Consider the following 22,936-nt stretch of genomic DNA (forward strand, 5'->3'; position numbering starts at 1 on the left):
AAAGAGGAGGAGGAGGAGGAGGGGGAGGCGGAGGTGGGGTATGGATGGGGGTTGAGTTTGCAGTGCACTTGATGGCTACTTCATGTTCTCATTTCCATATGAACAGTGCTCTCTGCAGCTATTTGCGTCAATCAGGGAGACTCATCTCCTGTTCCTCCTGCACTCTGAACTTATTCTTTCCAGTTTTGAGAAAATAAATGTGAGGTATTACACAGTAATGTAGAAACTATTTAGAAGCTGTGTACAAAAACTGGATCGAAGGAAATTACTGGAATATTATATATTGTATTTGTGTTCCCTAGTACCCGAGTCATTATAACCAGATCATGCTTTGAACCTACCTCCTCCAAATTCATCTCATCAGGATTGTCCCAGGGTTTGAAAAACTTGCCAGTCCGTTGCTTCTTCAGAGGCACCACCACTATGTAATATCCCCTGGAAATGCAAAGTACAGTATATAATAATCTAGACGTGCTTAAAGATCACTGCCACATTTCAAAAGACATCGTTCACAAGTGGTATTTGCAAGTCAATGGTGACTGTTTCCTGGACAAACAAAACCCAGTATGGTTGAGAAAACAAATGCAGTTTTGCCCAGAGGATAGCTTTCTTTTCATAAACTCAATGATAATTTCCATACATTTGCAAATGAAGGAGTTATTTATCAGTGGATTTGGGCCACTTTGTTATGTTGCCTATTTATTTCGATGCATGTTCGGGAACGATTCAGAATAAGAGGGATTTTTATCCCTTCATCTGGGTGGCAGTAGTGATAACGGCCATTTTTCTGGGCTTCCTGGTTGGGCTCTGCAGTAGCTAGCGTTGGCCAGGACGGCAGTGTGGCTGGCTAATGGGAGAGTAATTAGCTTAAGCTCTGGCATTAGAAACACTGGGCCAAGTGCTTCCAGCTAAATAAAAAAACCCAAGATGGGTTTGAAGCATCGGTCTACAATCGGATGCTCCTTGGCCTTCTGACAACCCTGGGCTTTGTTGAACGGCTATAAGAGACTTTATAGGGCTTAGAGGAGCGCGCCTCAATGAGTCGGCCTGCTTTAGTGTGTAATGACTGAGGTGAAGTGGATATTACACTGGAATGTAGGGATGAATATAAATGACCCTGTTTTGGAGGAATAACCCCTGACAAGGTCAGCTATCAAGTTATCATCTTTATTTTTAATCGAAATGTGTCAGTGATAATAATCAGTGATATGGATTCTACGGCACCAATGTGATTTCACATATCCAACAAAAGAGCCATTTTTATACATTCAAATCATATTACACTTGATGCAAGTTGCCAATTACAAGGGAAAGTCCCAGAAACTGGATAGTCAGAAACAAATTAGAGAAAGCACTCCAGGGCATTGCAGTTTTAAATTTGCTTTGGTTTGAAACCCTCTTAAGTTCGATCAACTCTCCTCACCTGATTTTCTCAGAAGTCTGCACAGATGGTAGCTCCACAGTCACCATCCCGTCTGAGTTGGTCTTTCCGATCAGGAAGGGTTTGGTGCGGAGGATGTCGGGGGCCGTCATGGTGGACACTCGGTGCTGCAGACCTCCTGCACTGTTTCCACGATTGGTCAGGAGGAAGGAGTACTGCGTCTCAGGTTGAAGGCCCGTGATTAGCTTCTGCGTTAGCTTCCCATCCACCTCCACACTCTGCCCGTTGTCGTAAAGGATCTGAATGCAAAAGGATCTTGTTTGTGGATGTAACTGAAGTGTTTTCCGTGGCATAGTAACGTGTAGAGCATGTAAAAACATATATTATTGGTATATTTTTCGGTGCAGTGCTCACGGTGAAAGGCTGAGCGGGGTTGTAGGTCTCTGGGATTTCCCAGGTGAGCAGCACTGATGTCTTCATGGCAGCTCTCACATGAAAGTTTTTTGCAAACACTGCTAAAAGAAAGGGGGAGCAGGTGATTTAGACACATTACATCCTTTCCCTTTTTTCTATCTACACTGAGGGTCCCACAACCAGTGCTTACCTGAGACTGTCTCCGTCAAAACCAAAAGCAGCATTACCTGAACTCACTGAATTCTTACCTTCTTACTAACACCAACTCTTAAATAATGACTGAGCTTTGCGTGACTGATGAGACATAGAGAGACAAATACTTACTCCATGTGAGTTTAAAAAGAAATAATAATTTAGGGAGACTATGGTACGACAATATATTAAGTCCTGTGGTAGACTTCCACCATTTGAGGCTTTACTGCCAGCTTCTCAGAGGAAGCTGCTGTGGTTGGGCAGAGAAAAGTTGGTTTTAAAAGGGAAAAAGGGTTCAGGTACTGGTCCTACCTTGATCCAAAGGCTGTGTCCTGAATTGGACACTGGGGCTATAGGAACCAGAGCCCTTGCTGGTGAAGGCACACATTTTAATATCATAAGTGGTATCAGGCTTAAGGCTATCCAGGATGACCGTTGATTCCGGCGCAGTAATGAAGAGTTCGGAGGGGCTGCGTGGGCTGTTGATGTCTTTGTACTGCAGAGCGTATTTCACTATTTGGCCATTTCGCTCTGGCAGCAAAACGGGTTTCCAGATGACCTGGATGGTGGAGGTTGTAGCGCCCTCTGCGGTGATACTCTGAGGGTAGCCACTCGGCATAGCCTCGTTTGTGGTGACTTCTTTCACTGTCTCCTCCCCGAAGCCCACCTTGTTACGCGCAGAGAGGCGGAAAGTGTACGAGGCTCCCTTATGGATCTCTTTAGTAGTGTAGTGGTTCTCCCGCTCTGGGAACTCGATGACCGTCAGCGGATCCACGTCTTTGCGGCCAAAGCGGAGGCGGTAGCCTTGCAGGGGGCCGTGGGTGACGGCTGGGGGATGCCACTGCAGGAGAGCTGTGCCCATGTTGGTCGTACTGACCATTAGCCGAGGTTTATCAGGAACTGAAAACAGCAATGGGACAACTTGTTAACAATATGGAGAACCATGTATACATCTTATTATATTTATATATATATACTTTTCTATGAAAACCACATCTAAAGTGACAGTTTTAACAGTAATACAACTTTATAAACAAGAAGTGTCTTATGGATTCTCTGGATCAGTTATAATACATAAGGAATGGGAATATTTATAGATTTTATTTTACATATCAGGATAATATAGTATGGATACAGACAACAATGCTACATTTCTATTATTGTAATAATTGTGATTATCCTCACATGAGTGACTTCAAAAAGCTGCTATCGTGTATCGTGTAGATACATGAATTTAGTATTTTTAATGTGATAGAAAGTTAGCCAAATTTGTATAGTATTCATTATCAGTCGAGGTGTTTGTAAGTACAAAACAGTCCTTTTTCTTTACGGTACATGTATACCTCTCTATCAAAGGAGGCGAGTAAAAGAGCTGACCTGTTTTATTTTCTGTCTTTCTCTCAGAACCTCTACCTTTTTCATTATGTAAAAATGCCTTCAGCATTTCCATGTCACACCACGGTGTAACAGTTAATGCACTAAAGCAGACAGCAATTAGCTGCATTCACACTTTAAACAAACTGTCAAAAATAATGTTTGCCTCTCACTTTTTCCTCATTAAACTGCAGTTTCACAGCTTACAGAGTAGAATTGCAGTTTCATGTAGTAAAATAGATTTGCAGTCACTGTCACAATACCTGCGCCAGTGGTGGTGATCAGTTTGGGCTTGCTGCGTGCACCATCGCCTTTAGTGGTGTATGCTCCCACAGTAACTGAGTATGTGGTCTCAGCCTGCAGGTCTGTGATGATCATTTCCTGTAAATATGCAGGATTTTAGTTGCAAGAAACTCACAAGCAAGCAGAGCGATAACAGTGGGATGTGGTGTCAGCATCACAAAAGACAAAACAGACACATTCTCTCAGCAGAAACATAACACTGCGGCATGCTTGGGAGGAATAGGATATATTTGATAAAGACTATGTTTGTCTTGAGTAATATAATTTAAATCTTTAAGGTTAATATTAGTCAATGATAACACCTTCAGTTGTTTCAACATCTTATAAAGTTGAACAAGCTTGAAACATTTAAATCCTAATGCAGAGACACCACATGCCATTCATGCAGGGGAAAGCAAGATTAGGATTATGTTTAACTACTCACATGTTCGGTTGAATCATCATATTCCCACTGATTATGATATAAGAATATAGAGAGAAAAGAGACAAGAATAAAGCCATGTACAGACACTAATCACTGGTGAGAAAATATACACACACAGTTCTTCTGCAAGCACCACATAAAGGTATCTGTTGATAAATATAAATATGTGCCAAATAGAATTGCAATCAGTGACAAAATAGTCACTTTTAACTGAGTTCAATCATAATTCTGAAAGATTAATAGTTAGCTTATTTCTACTCCTAATAAAATATTTCGCTGTAGTGCTTGTAAAGGTGAGAGAGTGAGAAAATGATTTTGTGCGTGTGAGAGAGGCAGTGTTGTACCTGTGCATCATCAATCAGGATGTCCTTGATGACTGGCTGTCCTGTGGGTTCCCCATTAACCATCCTGACATAGTGCACCTGGTACCCTCGGATCTGACCGTGCTGCTTGGTGGGCATTGGTGAGCGCCAGATCACTTTAATTGATGAGGAGTTGACAGCCTCCACCTCAACTTTACGAGGTGGCCCACTAGGAACTGGAGGAACATCATGGGATAGAAGAAAAAAGGTCAAAATTATAGAGACCCCTCCACCCTCTTTTTTAAAATCTTGCCCAAAAGCTGTAGCGCAAAATGCTGCAGTGATTAAAAAAAAAATCACAAAAGTGCAGCAAACTGCGACAAGCACTGCATGACATCAATATTTCAACAATGGTAAGGGGAAAAAACAACAGCAAAAACAGGTCTGACATCTGACCTAATCTGGAAACATTAAAAATGGGTAGAGTGGGTTTTGGAAAACATGGAATAAAAATGTGTTTTGCCAAAATAGAAAAGTGGAGCCAAAGGCGGCTTCAAGTGTTTCAAAGGCTTGAAGCACAACAAGAATTTTGGCTATGAGGAAAAAAATGAATAAAAAAATGATTCTATCACATGAGGGGACAAAAATATAAAAATGGCCTTTAAAAAAATTCTTCCACCCTTTGGTCTTCCCACTGTCCAAAAAAAAGCCAAAAAATATGCTGCCTTTCAAAAACACTGCAGAGTTTATTTCAAAAATGACAGTTGGGACTGGAAGTTGGAGGCCTGCAGTTGAAAATGCCATACCATGTGTTGAAATTGAGCAGCGTTGGGGGAAAAAGCCACACAAAAAAAAGGTGCTTTCGCAAAGTCACAGTTTGTCTAGGTGAAAAAAGGGCAGAGTCCAACAAGGGGCAAAAGGTTTGAAGTGTCACTTTGATTAGAAGCAGGCAGAGGGAAAAGAAGAAGCAGGAGTTGTTGGTAGGTTGTTAGTATGTGACGGGGGAGGTTAACGCTGCAGCTATGTTATGGAACACATACCATCCTCCTCTGTGCGCACGAGCTGTGGCACGCTCTCCGGTCCCGCCCCGACGTCCGTGTGAGCTGTGACCGTCACTCGGTACTGAGTCCATTTCTCCAGGTTCCCCAAAAGGTACTGAGAGCTCTCCGCAGGGATGTCGGAGATTTCATGTACGGTGGTCTCCTCCCTTTCAGTAGCAGCGTACTGGATGGTGTATTGCGTTATGATCCCGTTTTGTAATTCCGTTGGGGGGGGCCGCCAACTTACCAGGATGCTGGTGGAGCTGGAGCTAAAGCACTTGACTTCCTGCGGCGGGCCAGATGGTTCTGGTTTTGGGTTTTGGTGTAGGTGAAGGGTTTGTGTTTGTTCAGGCCATTCATTTGTTTAGTTTTAAAGGAGTTTCAGTTTTTGGTTTGGGTGATGATGGTAGAAGTGACCGAACAAAGGAAAAAGGGAAAATAAAATGACACAAAATGAGGAAAAACCACAAGGACTTATGAGGGCAAACAAAACTTATTTTAAATCTATGAAACATCACAAATAAAGACAAAATGAAAGGAAACAATCAACACAAAAGTGTACACGCTGATTATGGATGGAAGGTGTTGATTGGAAAAAAACAACAGCTTTAACATTATGTTACCTACCTTTGTTGTCAGAAAAATTATTATAAAAAAGTTAAACAAATTATATTTTAATATTCTCTTAATTATATCCTATACATCTAACATATTTGTGGTAATCTAAGATAAACCTTTCCGAAATCAATATAGTGATATCTAAGACAAATTTGGCAAGCAGTTACCATCAATCCAAAAACATAAAGGTTGATGCTTTAACTATTTAAAATAGAAACATGTTGTATTTGTCACCAACCTTTCCGAAGCCTGTTGGTTTGTGGTAAAAGCCTGATTGTACAACAGAGAACTTCCCAAGGAGACACGACTGATTTATTAGATTCTGATAACATTGGCATGCACTTTTTCATTGACCTCTTCAAAGTTTGAGCTTTCATACCCACCTGATCCTGACCTTGTCTTTTACAGACCTCAGATTTATTTGAAATGTGCAAAGTCAAACGCTTCTTTGTTTTGCTCTGATGATTCAAGGGGAATTCTCGAGTTAAACCACACTGGATTTAATTTGATATAGTAACATAATCCAATTTCTCTCTTTCAAACTGTTTCATAAATCGGAGGTCTTTTGAATGGAAATGTCCCTAACTACAGAGACAATACTTGCTTTGAGCTTTCTATGATATCGTTACCCCACAACCCTTTTGATTTGAATTTGAATTGAGTTTAAACGTCAATGTTGAAAATGGGAAAATCCCAAGTGGTTCTTGGCAGTGTAGCTACATAGAAAGATCAAAATCCTCTACTCTCTTGGCTGACATGCAATGTCAAGAGACAAGGCTTCCTCAAATGCCCTTTTACTTATGAGAAACTGCTGGGCATTCATATAAATAATTCAAGGCTTTATCATTTATTTCAGTCAGGACTTTTTTGCACAACAAAGGTGGAGAGGGGAGATTTGTGTGACCTTGTCTCCTGACTTCACAGGAAAGCCTGTCCATGCAATCTTTACAAAGTGAGTCCTGCATGGTCAGGTCACACTTATTCACTCTTTTTAAATGTTTACATCTTTTCAAATGCATCAAGCCTCTGAAGGAAACATTGGATTTGCTTTATCTGTGCTCAGGAGCTTCCTGACACTCTTGTCACTTGTGGATTTTGCAGAGGCACTTGTTAATTTGAAAATGCATTTGAAAATGTGTTCCTTCCCAAAGAGTTTAAACTGTGTGAGATAAGGAGGAAGACCTACGTGTCTGTGGAGTCTCTGCAGAGATCTCATTGGTGTACGCTCCTACTCCATGTTTACTACGAGCTGCCAGCCGGAAAGTATAAGTAGTGAAGGGCTTCAAGTCCTTCAGCAGGTACGTTGTTGTCGGCTCGAAGCTGATACGTTTCTGTGGACAAAGAATCGTCACTTTTTTCAGGCAGTTTTTTAAGATGATGAAATGCTGCTTTCTGATAATGAAGTCACAATAAATATTTAAGATTAATACATGTTAATTTCATAAAACAAACAACGCATCATTGCAAACAATCAACATACCACTCGGCATTTAGTTACTCTGAGATTCAGAGTATTTTGTTTGTCATCACATACTTTAAATCCAATAATAGTTACCTCATCTTTGTCGTCTCTCTTCCTGTACATCAGCTCATATCCTGTGATCTGATTTTCCTGTCCGGTCTGTGCTGGAGCGATCCACGAGAGTAAAATACTTGTTTCTGATTTTGCTTCTCCTCTGAAGTCTGTGGGCTGGGCGGGAACTGCAGCGGGAAAGAGAAGACATGAATATATCACCCTCTACATCCTGAAGTATTCATGATCAGTACAGACATACTGGCACACATGCCACTTTGTATTGAGAGGCACATTGTAATACAATATAATAAAGTAGACAGCACAAAGTTGAATGTCTTTTTCTTAACTAATTGTAAACCACTAATGAAGGTATGTGACTTTAGAGTAATGGGGCTTACATTATGCAGTCCAAATATTTATTAAGGTATGAATTGGTTGAATTTTACATTCTCACCTCCCGTCTTGGCGATGATCTGTATGTCATTGGAGAGAGGTCCATCACCCACGGAGGTGTAGGCTAGCACCCTTATGTAGTAGGTCTTGTTGGGGATGAGCCCCTGGATGGTGGCAAAGTTAGCCTCCCGAATGATCTGCTTCTCCCACAGGTTGACGTGCTGGGTGGAGTCCAAGGTGTAGTAGACCCTGTAGCCCATGATCTGCCCATTGGGCGCCTCCGGTTCTTCCCAGTGTATGACGGCAGTGGTGGTGCTCAACATGTGACCTCTGACTTGCCTCGGGGCCGTGCTGGGGGCCTGCTCCGCTGTTTTGGCCTCGATGCTCTCGCTGGGGGGCCCGCGTCCGATGTTGTTCACCGCCACCACCCGAAACTCATAGTCGGAGTACGGGCTAAGCCCCCCCACGCTATAGCGGGTGGTGGCTACGCCGTCGATCTCCTTGTACGTGTCCTCCAAGTACTTGGACTTGTGCTGGATGATGTAGAAGGACACCGGTTCAGGATTCCCCGAGTCCCACGTCAACGTGATGCTGGTGGCTGTGCGCTCCGTCACCACGGGGACGCCAGGAGCCTTTGGTAATGCTGTGATGATAATAACACCATTAAAACATGCATATGATAAGAAAAACATTATTTCTTTAGTACTATCGGTCAAAAGGGCTTTTTTTTTAATGCATTCATTTTCCATACACTGATGATTTACCATACTTTATTTCTGGAGTCTTAAGAGACTCATGCTGTGAGCTTTCTACTAATATCACTTTTGTAGTTAATATTTGTAAAGTTGCATATGAAGTAGTGTGAGATTGCGTCCCCCCTGTTCAGCAGCTCAGTGTCCTGCTGTCGTTAATCTCAGGTCTCCCAGTGTTTATCACTTTAATAATTTAACAGCTCAATTTATTGCTTTAATTCCCCGCTCTGTGGCACATAGCAGAAGATATCAGGGCAATATATTGTCTTTATATGCCATCTGAAGTATGCTTCTGGGGGAGCTTGCTGTCAGACTGTTATATTGTGACTAATATCTCGATGTAATGTTGAGGAAAAACAAAGCTGAGTGTGTATGTGAGTCTGTCCCTGGTGTGCACGTGAACACCGCGACACCAATCTGGGATATGTTTGTGGTGCGCTGCTGTGTAGATATGATTACACTCAGATAAGTACCCCATACCCCCCCCCTCTTTTACCTCTTGCTAACAGAAATGGTGAGCTTGTAGCTGTGCAGCTCTCCAGCTGAGAGATAAGCACTTCACTATATTCTCAATCTGCCATCTAATGCAGGCAGGCCAGGCCGGGCTTGTCTAAGGCTTTAAGGAATCTCCTCAGATGACTTATCGTGGCGGCGAGATGTAAATAACTTTCTGCAAAGCACTGCGAGTAGTCCCTGCATGGATATTTACTCCTAACTTAAAGTCGCTGCACATTGGTATATATTTATGACTTCATGCAGAATTTGGAGCATTTTGAGGAAGCTATTATTTTTAGTGAAGGGGGAATAAATCCTTTCCTGTTAGAATCAAGATTTGAATCTTTTCAGAGTTTAAATAAATTCAAAAATTCCAAAAATGTATTTTTAAAACCTCTTTTTAGCTAAAAGCAACTGCATATGTTGAAACGTTTGTGCAAGCTTTCCAAGGTATTCAAAAACAGGCATCATATGTTTTCTTTTTGTAAAACTTGCTTTTCTTTTTTATGCTTTTGTGTGGTTGCATATTTGCAATCAGTTGACTTTTTAAATGTAAAAATCTAAATATTTTGCACACTTTCCTCTGCTTTCATGCCATCATTTGCCACACCGAGTTCATTAGGGGAGGCAATTAGCAACACTATGTACTTAATCCAGAATCAATATTGAATTGAATAGTGACCTCAAGAATCAAAATTGAATGGTGAAGTACCAATAGATTCAAACCTGTATTAATTAAGTCCAGCTCTAGCCTTGGTGTATCTTTTGTAGGAGCTTACTGATGAAATTTCAGACGTTTATTATGAAGAAGCCTCTTTACCTTTCACCGTTATCTGTGCCACAGCCTCGATCACCCCCAGCGTGGACATGGCCACACAGGTGTAGTTGGCCGACTGTCGCACGTCTGTGAGCTCCAACACGTTGCGTCCGATGGGCATGTCGTCCTCAGGCGTGAGGTCTTCTGCTCCCAGCATCCACTTGACGTACGGCATGGGCGAGCCCACTGCCACGCACGTGATGTTGACGCTGCCGCCCGGCATGATCTCATTGTCTACGGGTGGGATGGAGAATCGTGGTGGCACCCGGCGTACTGAAAAACATTAAACACGGCGTAAAAACACAGCAGGGAATGCATTATAAAGCCTGATCAGACTGATTGTTTAACATTTATATATTATATAATATGATTAAAGTAATGTTAAAGTTGGAATTGTTGCAAAAATAAAATCTTATGTTGGATGAATGTTTAGAAATCACATTTGATCAAAGATTTTCAATGGCGAATGGGTTAACATCAACACAAGCATCATGCACAAAACACTGTATCACTGGTACATATATAGAGAAAGTGCTGAGAGACCAGAGCACTTCACAGTTGTATACAACAAAATAAAAGGACGTTCTGTTTCCAGCTGATGTGAGATAATGTGTCACATCCTCACATCACACGATGACATGTATGACACCTCAAAATGGGAATTATGTTACTGTCCCATTCAGGCTCATTTCAAGTAGAAACCAGGGCTGTCAAATGTTATGCATTCACACCTTGCAAACACAATAACCTTTAATAATTTTCCCTGCCTGGATATTACTTTTGAAAGTGTCTTTAGACCTGTGAACTCCGACAGACAGCTCAGAGGAAGAAAGTGAAGTTATGCATACTTTCTTTATGCTGCTGAATTCAATGAGAAGTCTTTAACGTGTAACAAGAAGAGCAATTATGCTAACGCTTAAAGCATTAACACTGCACTTCGTTCTGTGGTTGTACAAATCAGTCTGAGCCTTTGAATCATTGCATCGAAAAGATTAACTGTTTTTAATTCAAATAATTTGAACAGGACTGCAGGCCTCAATTCAGTTTAAGATTAATAGAAAAAAATAGGTTATTCAAAGAGAAGGATGTGAAATATAACTTTACCTCTACCTCAGAACAAGTAAAAGATCGAGGCAAGCCACATGTTTTATTTGGAGGAGAGGATGCTTTTACATTAAATATCAATGATAAAAGCTTTTCAACTACTTATGTACAGTTTATAAAGTAATCATTGTGCAGCACTTTAAAAAAAAGTTTTGCTGACACAATAACTTCAAATCTAATAAAGTATGATCATTAAAAGTATGTTTTCCTACAGCTCTCTTGATTTTAATCTGGATTTAAGTGGCCCATATCACTTGACAGCTCTAGCAGATACACATTCGCCCCGAAAATATTCTCCAAAGTAAAACTTGAAAGAAAAGGTAACACTCTTAAGGTTAACTCAAATGTTTAACATTCATAATTCACATGGACGGCTTCAAGGCCTTTTGGAGGGGAGCAGTAATCCGTCATGCATACAAGAACAATACGTGACTCTGTTAGGCGGAGGGAGTCAGGGAGAGGAGAGGGCTGCTGGGGTAAAATCAGAAGTAACGGGGTCAGGAGGAAGACGTGGAGCACACTGTGTAATGGAAGGTTAGTCTGGGGCTGCTGCAGGTTATAAATGTGGAAAGTGCACGTTCAAGGTCCAGGGAGAACTAAGAAACACTTAGAGAGTGGGGCAACATCTTAACACGGGATAGTACATTTGTGATTGCTCCTTCAGTTTTACCCAAACATATTTAAGAACATATGGCGTTTGATATCTACAGCATAAGGGAAACAAACAGAAATACCAGGTATTGATATTAAACATTAAGTGAGGACTGAAATAAAGTCAGTGTTACTGCTTGTGGTATTCAACAAAGATGACATTTTTCACCTTGAAAGTAGTAAGTCCCTTTAAAGTTCTGATTACTTATGTATTACCTGTTAATAAACCCTGCTGTGTAAACTCCCTCTATACTCTTTCCTGCGACTCTAAACTATTATTTTGTGCAGGTTTTTTCCACAGCAACACAGGCACACACTTCCTGCTTCTAATTCACAAAGACCATTATGTTAGCAGACTGCAGCCCTCCAGAGAGGAAATCCAGGGGAACTGCTTGCATTATTAAATACAACGTTTCTCTCACTCAATATTTAATTAATATCCAATTGGATCACGCTCCCCACAGACATAATATTATCCTGCTCATTTGAATATCATTACATTTGTCAAGTCTCGTGGATAACGCACTAAATACTTTATTCTTTCAAGACCTTCTGTGCAGAAACATTATCTTCAGAGGGAGAGTGTTATCTCTGAGGGCAAAGTTGTATTCTTTACCGCTTGGCGCTTGAGGATTGATTTTGCTTTAATATATATATCTTTGTTTTACCTCTAACTTCAATAGAAGAGAGCACCACAGGGAGAATGTGAGTGTAGTGATGCTTAAATGGCTCTCTGGAGAGATAGATCATGCTCATATGGAGCAACTTTGCATCTATGTAGAGCTGCTGCTATTCGTTCCAGGAGCCTATAATCAAGGACATTGTTCATGCTGGTGTTGTAAATAAAATGCGCTTTATCAGTGTTGTTTGTCTTCAGAACCAAGCAGGAACACTGACAGGGTGAAGCTTTAGTCGAGAGGGATGACTAGCAGTAGGTAATAAGAGGTGAACATGCTCTGACAGATGCAAATATTGTTCCCCCCCACCCACCCACCACAAAGAATCAAACATGCACCATCTGTAGGACAGTCAAGCACCGGGGGCATTTTCAATGGAAACATGTATATTGAATGACAAAGATAAAAACTAATATCAATTAAAGTACAATTATTTGGAAAAAATATATATTTTTGTGACAAATGAACTGTTTTGTGTTGTGTTCAAAAAGTCAAAACACACCAACCTTCTCGTAGCTCTGAGGGATGAAGGAAATGTGATGCAGAACAAAATAAAATAAGGAAAGGAGAAGAACAAGGGAAACACAGAGAGTAAAAAGGCCTGTTTTAGGTTTTTAAATGCAACTTTAACAAGTCGAAGGACCTCCTGTCTCCAGTGTGCAGGGAGCACCTTGTATCACACTGGCACCCAAATGACAAGGTGACATATAGGATAAGAAATAATGTTTATTTTTAATACAATATTTCATGTGATTACACTTTAATAGTAATTACAATCAATGCATTTTGCTCGTTTATATATTGTGAATACTGTAACTAAGGAACAGGGTGGTCATTGATTTCAAATGCCAACCATAAGACAGATGACTATAGATTCCACATTAAGAAATTAATTATAAATCTATCTGCTTCCTCATATGTTTTAATTGATACATTACTTTCACATAACTGGAAGAGTTACAGTGGAATTTGCATGTGAATTATTGACTGCTGCATGCAAGTAAAAGTGAGAAGCAGTAACAACAGCTGCATAAAAAGTTGTGGCTTCTAAAGAGTGAAAGACTACAGCCTGACAAATGTGTTACTTAAAGCGTTCTTTTGAAATGTTGCCAAAAAAGAAATGTTATCAAGCCGCGTTTCCATCACTGGTTTGGGCAAAGTTGTCGGTAAATGGCTACACTTTACAGTACAAAGTACAAAGAAGTAGATCCACTACCCATCTATGAGAGACATGGAGAAACTCTTCATGGATTTGTTTTAAAGCAAAACAAACGTATTGAGCTTAAAAACGTTTTACTCAATTGAGGATGTTTAATTTATGTTTAACCATTCCCGTACAGTTTTCTGGTGTGATAATTAAAAATACCCAGACAAATACATTTATGGAAACACAAATAACGTGTAGCAATAAAAGACTAGGATCATTAATTACCATTTACATTACAACCATTTATTTTAAACTGGTATCGATTATATAATAATTGTTAAATGTCATTGTCAGTAAAACTAGTGAGATTGAATGTGTCCTTCTAATGTTGATCAATAGAGAGGGAAAGGCCAGAGAGGATGTGTTCACTGCTGGGGAAGAGTCAGTCCGGTTTGAAAGGCGATTAGTGGATACACTCAGCAGGCAGTCTATTCGTTGGTGTTAGACTCAGGATTATCAACAGGAAGGAGCAGAAACACACACCAGAGCAGATTTCATAGGTTCAAATCAGTGCAGGTAAGTTGAGTGCAAAAAAAAATTATAATTAGAAGAGAACCAAAGCATCAGAGACAAAGCATACTTACAGCGGCCTCACAGGAAGTGGCCCTGCAGACTTTATTGGCTGATTTAAAGGTTCCTCGTGAATTTTAAAGAGAAAGTTATCATAATATTTGACAGAAGCATGCCTGTGTTTCCCACGCGTGTCTCCTACCTCTGACATATAGATTAGCGGGGGCAGAGTAGCGGGTGCCGTCGTTGTTGGTCGCCACACACTCATACTTCCCCTGGTCCGACTCCTCGCTCTGCTCTATCTGGAGGGCTCCTGGTTGGGAATAGCAAATGGGGTGGTGGGGTTTGTTTGGTTAAAATAACATTTTTCACATCAAGTTCACAAACAAAAATGTAAGAAGTTGTTTGACCTCAAAGGGGGCAACATCAGCCCCCTTCATCTAGCCTCAGTAGTCGGACAGACTGAGGAAAGTTGTTCAATATCCTATAAAATGCTATCTGTTACTATACATCTATATATTTTAAAGTTTATCCCCCATCAATATCACAGCCTGATCCACTGGATGAGGTAAAATGTCGGCTGTTTTTATCCTACTAAAGCTGAACATGGTATTCATGCAAGACATTGCAATACATATATATTTATTGTAACTAAAGTAAAAACAACGGAAAATCAAACATTGTGAACCAAATCCAAAAGAGAAGAAACTAAAAGCAGCTAAGTTATCTTCCATCTATAATACTGTTACCTTGTTGATGACTTCTTTAGAGAAAAAGCCTGATAACATATAAAGCTATAGGGTCTAAAAAGACACTCATCATAATGCCAATGTAAGAAAAAAAGTCATAATTTCATTTGAAGAATAGGGGCAAGCCCTTCAATATACAACATGTCACTGGACTGGTCAATATGGGGATGAGTGATACTGCTTCAGGGAAACATGGATCAAACGAAAAAAGGTTTACAGTATAAGAAAGCAGCATAACAAGGGAGGACAATTGAAAGAAAGAAATTTAGGTATGAATTTTAGCATATTCAATCACAAATCGAGTGCAACTTTCTCCTAACTAAATAATTTGGGACTTAATCTAGGTGAAGTGTCTTTCAAAAAATGCAGCCCATACAAAAAATTGAAAAATGCTGCTCATATATGTGGAAAAATGTTAATTGAAGTATTATAAGTCAAAAGCAACATATAACCCTCTGTAACAAAAGTTTGGACATGCAAATCTTGGCAAGAAATGTATGTCGGCACAACTTACAACCTTCTGACAACCCTTAGCTGAAAAATAAAATGCAATTGTATTAGAAGACAAAATTCAAAATATCGACCTGAGCGGACAAGAAAGTAACCAACCACTGCTACAAAAGACACCCATAAAAATCCACTAATGGGATCAGCAGTGTGGTGTCACATGACCCAGGGAAAAATGGTTTTATGCATCAACAACTCCTCAGCTTCATCTCACAAGGCAAAAATGAGGCAATCAGGTCCTCGCCAGACTCTACTGTTTGCCTTCCCCAAACCCTGAAGAAAAAAAGTCAAAAAGTAAAATATTCTCCAAACCCAAGAAAAGTAAAAAAAATAGGTGAAAGAGAAAAAAAAGCACCGTAGAAACTTTATCAAAAAAGTGGTTGTTTGGGCTTTTTTGTAGAGGTACAGGAGAGGAAAGCAAATAGAAGAAATGGAAAAAAATAGTTTGCAAAGATAGAAAGATTTCTTTGGGAGAAAAAAGCAGAGGAGAGGCAATGTTGTCTTCAGCATGCCTGCGTGATTCCACAGCATCTGTGCATATGTTTTAGTGCTGAACAAGAACAGCTAAGGGGGAAAAATGCTTGGTTGTTTTAGTTGGACAAAAAGAGGGACAAATGGTTCGCTATGGCCAAAAAGAAAACAAAAATGAACGGAAAAAATATAGTTTTAAAAAATAATTGTCATTGGATATGCTTATTTGAGCCAAGGCAAGCATATCACAACTGAGCTGCACAGGCTCTTGAAAACCAGAATACAAAGGAGTAAATAAAGCATAGACAAACAAAAATGGAATACAAATTTAGTGAACAGAACAGGACAAATAATAGGAAGGTCCGTATGAACGTAATGGGATTTGGTCTCGGTAAACAGGACAGAAATGGAGGTGATTCAAGTGAATGGATGGGTTGACAGCAAGAATGAATTTGTATTATTTTCATTCTGTGAACGTCAGTTCAGCACTCTTACCTCTTATTGGTGTACCACCTGGGTGGATAATATGAATGCAAATAAGATTAGAAAGAAGAAGCATTAGTACGAGTAGATAGAGGCTGGGGGCTTTGGAAGAAGAATCAAATTAGATTTAACAGGGTACGTAAGTAAAGGTACGAGAGAAAGGAGAGAGAGAGAGAGAGAATAAGTATTGTTCTGTACAGGATTCATCATAGAAAATCATGGGTCAGAGAGAAGTACATTGGTGTACCACGGGGAGGTGCCATTTTGGAAGTGGCAATAGCTTCTGAAGACCGTCTACTGAGGGGAAAGACTTTGAGGACTTTGTGTGTGAGATCAGAGTAGACATTTGTAAACAACCTTTGCTTCACCTGAGCTAAACTGAGCTGGTCACCTCCCTAAAAGTCTCTTAGTGTGCTGGTGTTAGAGATAAGTGAGTGAGTGGGGGGTCAGTGAGTGAGTAACACACATGTGAGTTAAGTTCATTACTCGGGTCAGTGTATGACAATGCTAAGCTAACGTTTGGTGTTATTATCTGCAGGTAAAGGTGGTGCTACAGCTGGTGGTGGGACAGTGAGGGAATAGTGTATGTGTCTCTAGTATTAGCCCTGACTCTAAACTATCCGTTAGTAAAATGCATGCCATGCATTTTAATATTTGTTGGAAACATGAAATTAGTGGGGGGTGATGTGTGCTTTAGAGCTAAGCACTTACCAAAGGATTCTGTAGATTTAAAAATATAGAGAGAAGAAAGACAGCATAAGAATATGATTATATTCTTTAAGTGAGTTTAGTTAACAGAGGTTTCGTTAATGCTTTATCAACTCTACGTGAATCATTAGAAATACGGGTTAGTTCTACACAGTTCTGTTGAAAACAAGTCAGCAAGGTTAACAGGTTAAACATAGGACAGCTGTGAAATCTGAAGACACACGGTCAAACATATACAACTGAAAATGTACAAGTAGTTTTTATAATGTGTCACCTTGAACTGGCACATAAAGCTGCAGCTGTGATTTTAGTATTTATTTGAAAAAAAAGAAATCTCCTTTATTGAGATATTGAAATCAAACTGGGAATTTTCAAGCAAATGGGTTTATTTGGGTCATGTCACAGGCAAATAAAAACATTTAAGCAGGGGTTGTAAATCCAAAGAATCAGGGGAAAGCCTTGTGAAGTTGTACACACTACTGTGGCTGATTAGTGTCCAGTTATAGACAAAAGATTGTATGCAAATGAAATATTTATTTAGAGGACGTTTAATGATCCCTCTATCTCAACAAATCCACAAGGACGATGATTAATTTGCTTTTCTGCATGTTTTCCCATTTTAAAATCAAGTGCACTCCTTGGCAGGTTCTGAATGAAACCAGATGTTGAATATTAATCCTTTTTCCTTTTTTTTTTTTTATAAAAGGCATAGGAAATTAAGAAGGTTGGATCCAATAACAATTCTGCACCAATGCAGTTGAAGGAAATCACCACAAAACAGCAAAAATAATTCTTAGTAAAGAGTCACAGCAGTGAGCAATGAGGCAGAGGTCGGGGCAGAAGCCAGCACACACAGAGGGATAATCCTACAGCCATGACAACACTGGAAGACAAAGGGAGACACACTACAGACACACACACCGGGCACACAGATACAGGACAGGAAGTAGTAGAAACAATGCCATTACCTACAAAATTAAAAGGCAAATGACAGGTTAAATCGTGGGAGGAAGAAGAGGATGATACAGGGGGAGCAGATCAGATAGAGGACACGAGAAGAAGAAGGCTTCCTGTTTTGAGTCAGTTTTCAGCAGTGGCAAGCCTACCTGATCTGAGTTGTTTAATGCGCCCGTTGTTGGTGGTGGTGTTGACGGGGAGGAAGTCTTTGAACCAGGAAATGTCGGGGTCGGGGTTGCCACTGGCGGCACAGAGCATGGTGGCAGTGCGTGTTCGCTCCACCACCTTCAACTGGGGGCCCATGTCTATGGTGGGGAACCCCGGGGGCAGCTGGTCCTCTGGGGACACAAGAGAGACATTACAGATGAGTTCAGGTTCAGAAAGTCTTTAACAGCAACAGCATGAGTATTTGTATTTATCATATGTAGAGGGGAGTGTGTAGTGATAGAGTAAGAGGAGCAAAACACATGTTTAATTTTTGGATTCAGATTAGTTATTGTTTGTGGTCGACCCGACAATATCATCCCAAGATCAATACGGAGGTAATAAATAAATAAATAAATCATCATTTTCATTTTCTCTCCTTTACAAGCAATAATTATCTCTAACGCACATGACATTTAACTATTGACAAGGACACAAAATGACGAAATATGGTAAAATTGAACATGGAGAGTTGTGAGAAGATATATGTCTGTAATCGGGAACATTTTGTTCCCAAAAAACAGTAGTAACCACATCTACAATGGCTGTAGATGTGTTCAGGGGAGGTGGGGCCTTGCAGTTCTTTGATGATGGCAGGTGGCTCAGCTTGTTGAATGAGCTGTCTTGTTCCTGCCTGTGTCTCCTCTTACTGACAACAGGAAGGAGAGCGGGCTTCATTCAGATGTGAGAGAAGATAACTCTGCTCCCCGCTCAAAACATGTTCTTTTAGTGACAGAAAATCAGAGCCGGAGCAGCTCCGGCTGAAGCTCGCAGAGAGGGTGCAGTGTGGAATTTTTAGCTTAGTGTAAATCTGCTAAACAAGTCTTGCTTATGCTGAATGCCAAGGAGGTTTATGTACACCTTTAAGTTCCCCTTCCCCTGCTGTGATATGGCTAATTAGACTCTTCCGCCGCTCTCGTAAACGGCACCTTTTTGGAAAACACTTTCTTCATTAAACTTTCATGAGGAGACATCAGTCTGGAAACAGCTTTGAGATGCCACAGCCTGCAAACAGCCAAACGACAATCATGGCCGCCTTCCAACAATGCTTTTGGGTATCTGGCATGAGAAACCACTTCGATGGATAAATCTTCTCAGAAATAGACTGTTTTACAAACGAGTGACTTCAGACTGAACCGCAAAACTTTCCCATGCAACTCTGTGTCCCTGCATGAACTGACATTATGTTTAGAATGATGGATTTTGTTGCATGTTTTAATGAATCCCCAGCCTATATAATGCATACTTTAAAAAATGGTCATTTTCTTGGCAGTTGATGCACTGTAAGTTATATTGGACATCTTGGCCCATGCATCATTATTTGGTTTATCACTCACAGTCCTTGACATGCTGTGCAATATATATTATATAAGCCATCTTTATCCCTTTGGGTATCCATTAAGGTAATGAGAGCTGCCCTGGCGTCACTCTTGTTAAAAGTTTGTAGCTGACTTGCACCGTGTTTGCTTGTTGTTGCACACTACTAATGTGCAGCTTATTAAAACAATAACCGCTCACCTCAGTCTCACAGTGGCCATATGTACTTAATATCATAGTTAAAGCAGAAGAGTTTAGCTGGATGACAGACCCATTAAAACATACAGAAATTCCCCAAATGACCTTTTTCTTGTAAACTTGTTCAAATTGCTTTACAGCCATTAACTTTGATTGCATGGTTATGGATGGTGTTTTCTATTAATTTTTGGCTTTAATGTGATAAGCTTCAACAACTCAATTAGCTCTATTTGTAAATTAAAATGTTTCAGACGCAGTAGGTTTAGTATTTTGATCAGTTGAGCATTGTAACAAAGTATATTTACTCAAGTAATATACTTAAGTACTGTTTGGACATACTTGCACTTTACTTGAGTATTTCCATGTTGTGCTAAATGTACTTCTACACTACTACATTGATTTAAACCCCATAGTCAGTAGCTACATTTTACATTTAAAAACAAATGATATAATGCTATACTTTAAAACTAATCTACCCAGTATTTAAAGAAATATTGGTGATAAAAGCTGAATAATAATATTCTATAGTAACGTTATACTTGGGTAGTGCAAAACTGAGTACTATTAGTTTTCTTACTTTAAGTACATTTACCCAATAGTACTTCTGTAATTTTAGCAAAGTAACATATCCCATTCTGGACTATTACTTGTAATTATGTATTTTAAGACTAAAGTATTCCTACTTTTATTTGAGTACTTCTTCCACCACTGACTGTGATCATCGTTCATATTAATATTAATTAATTAGTATTTTGTTCATTTACAATCAAAACATACAATTAAAAAGTGCTCAAACAGTCACACCAACCATATTTAACTTTTCATTACACATTCATTACATTTTCTAGGAAGAAGAGCTAAAGTAACAGAAAGCCTATAAACGTGTATTTTCTTAAAACATACACCTATCACTGAAAGAGGGAATGGTCTAATCTGAAAAACTGCACATTCAAAGGTGTTCATCCAAATGGAGAAAGACGGGGAGGAGGGGGAAAGGGATTAATTTTACAAGCTAGCTGCTGTCCAAGCTCCCTTCAGCCTGTTCAAGGTCGCACAGACAATTAGCCGATTCTACAGCGAGTCAAAAGTATACCTGATCAAACACAATAGCCAGCAGCAAGCCTTGGAGCATGGATGCGTGTACTGTTGAATATAGTAATTGGATGTGACAATTCATGCGAAATAAAAAGCAATTTCTGTGAAATTGCAATGTATTCTATAAAAAAAGTGCTCAAGAGATCATAATTTTGCTGTTCTTTAAGAAGTCACAATCATTATTCAGCTCTCAGGAGAAAAGAAGAGGGCGAGGAACAACATTTATTCAATATGAAAATGCTTTAGCCAATGTCAACATTATAGTTTTGCAGTCCCCTGTACGATATTGGGACAATACAACAATAGTATGTCTGTTTAATGTCTAAAGCGTGGCTCTCTGATATTGTGAAAACACAGTAACATAAGGCCAGGCCAAGGGCACTTTCACCAGACCCATCTCCCCGTCCTGTAGTGTTACACGATGCTCGCCCGTAACTCCAGTGCAGGCAGCTGATATGACTCCAGGCAGTGCATTTAAAATTAATGATCTGTTACAAAGGTTTCTGGCCTTCTGAATGCATTCCTGCTCAGTCCGGAATTGTATTTTACAGCTGCTTTGTGCACTTGTGCTCGACGAGAATGGCCACAAAGTCATGACATCAACTGGGAGGTTTCTGAATGTTTCCTGCTTAGGAACTTTGACGTCATCAAGCTCCAGTTCTCAGCAATACCCTCGTTTACTTTACATAGAGAATTACCATTGTGATAATAAATAAAGCAAAGGAACACTGGCTGGTGCTGTGATTTAAAAACTCACAGCTGCTGCAGATTTTTCCTTACAAGGCAAAAAGACCAAACTAAAATAAGATCAATCTCGATGTAATTCAAGTTCGGCTTGTTTGTTGTATACTTTTAGAGAAGTCTGTTTATTGGCAATGTGCTTAAAGTAAAGACTGAAATAGTTATTCAACCAGAGGCCAAAGGAATTGTAGTTGTTCCCATGTGCTTTGTTTGCAGTTCCACTTAAGAGTACAGACGTTGGTTTTCCACCTAAATTATAATAAATTCTCCTGAGCAGCTACTCCATTGCCCCGTCAGGAACCCTGAGTTGAACAAGTTTGATTTGCTTGTAGCACATTTGTTTTTAAACGTGTGTTCTGGGGCTAATATACTTTATGCTGTATGACTTGAACGTACAGCCCTGAGCTACCCTGTACAATAAATGAAAGTCAAAGCTGAAAGGTGAAAAAAAACATTAAAAAAAGATTTTCCCCGCCTTCTTATTCCACCTCGCTGAGAGCTGCAATCTCAAGGACAGCCTAAGACAAGGGCAGGTTCTGCTTTACAGACCCATACTGTATATTCAACAATGGATCTACACACTAAAGGAGATGGAAGGCAGAGAAATGCTGAAGTCACCTTCTAAAGAAGTGCTGAGCACTGGTGCTTGATATAAAAAGACTCCCAATGACAATTTGCACACATTAGCCACTGCCAGGCTATCAGGCCATATGAAGTGCGCTGCCAAATATGAGAGCAGTATAAAAGGGACATTGGCTTAAAAAGTACCTCAGTGAGCAGATTTCTGCTGAAGACACGAGGCCACTGGACATAAACTCAAGCCATTAGCAGATTATATATATATTGATCACTCACACAAAATATGAGCACAAGAGAAATTACATTTCCCTCGTATGAGAACAGTTCCTGCAGCATCTGTCGTCATACTGCACCAATAAACACACACAATCACAGCGTCTGTTCAGAGTAAACTTCTCACCTGCTGTGTGTAATGGATTGAGTGACAAACTCAAGTAACATCCTCCTTGTTCTGGCTCTAATTAAATCTACCTAATTGAGTTTAAACAGATAAAGGTAGCATTCAAATGTGATCTGTTACTGTTTGCTCAGATTATGCAACAGCGAGGCTCTGTGTGTACGTGCAGTCTGAGGAGATGTTTACCAGCTATTACAGGACTAATGCAGTTACATCTATGGAGGGGAATTTTAATAAAACTATACAACCAGACGGTAAAGCTGAGGCCACTATGTCTGCTTCAGCTGTGGGACATTACAAAATAAGTTTTCAGTCTCTTGCAAAGTGTATACCGTGGTGGCACTCTTTTTCTTTGCTGAA

At 40.0% G+C, this 22,936-nt stretch overlaps 1 protein-coding gene across 32 annotated transcripts in view; it reads right to left on the reverse strand.

Annotated features, from left to right (window-relative positions):
• The window catches only part of LOC117487805 (receptor-type tyrosine-protein phosphatase delta-like), a 319,630-nt gene that overhangs the window by 26,440 nt on the left and 270,254 nt on the right, over window positions 1-22,936 (reverse strand). For 8 of the 32 annotated variants that reach the window (XM_034136508.1, XM_034136515.1, XM_034136506.1 and 5 more), the window contains exons 13-24: window positions 18,195-18,383; window positions 17,092-17,100; window positions 16,393-16,410; window positions 14,373-14,483; window positions 12,960-12,971; window positions 10,025-10,294; window positions 8,019-8,600; window positions 7,604-7,749; window positions 7,235-7,379; window positions 1,796-1,893; window positions 1,424-1,680; window positions 342-435 (exon numbers count right to left, since the gene is read on the reverse strand). In XM_034136508.1, the coding sequence (XP_033992399.1) occupies window positions 342-435; window positions 1,424-1,680; window positions 1,796-1,893; window positions 7,235-7,379; window positions 7,604-7,749; window positions 8,019-8,600; window positions 10,025-10,294; window positions 12,960-12,971; window positions 14,373-14,483; window positions 16,393-16,410; window positions 17,092-17,100; window positions 18,195-18,383 (1,931 nt within the window). Of the gene's footprint in view, window positions 1-341; window positions 436-1,423; window positions 1,681-1,795; window positions 1,897-2,299; window positions 2,888-3,624; window positions 3,743-4,088; window positions 4,116-4,432; window positions 4,627-5,430; window positions 5,737-7,234; window positions 7,380-7,603; window positions 7,750-8,018; window positions 8,601-10,024; window positions 10,295-12,959; window positions 12,972-14,372; window positions 14,484-16,392; window positions 16,411-17,091; window positions 17,101-18,194; window positions 18,384-22,936 lie in introns of all 32 variants that reach the window. The other 24 variants (XM_034136513.1, XM_034136486.1, XM_034136498.1 and 21 more) reach the window with 9 other exon arrangements.

This window comes from Trematomus bernacchii, unplaced genomic scaffold (genome assembly GCF_902827165.1).
Source record: "Trematomus bernacchii unplaced genomic scaffold, fTreBer1.1, whole genome shotgun sequence".
Classification (NCBI taxonomy): Eukaryota; Metazoa; Chordata; class Actinopteri; order Perciformes; family Nototheniidae; genus Trematomus; species Trematomus bernacchii.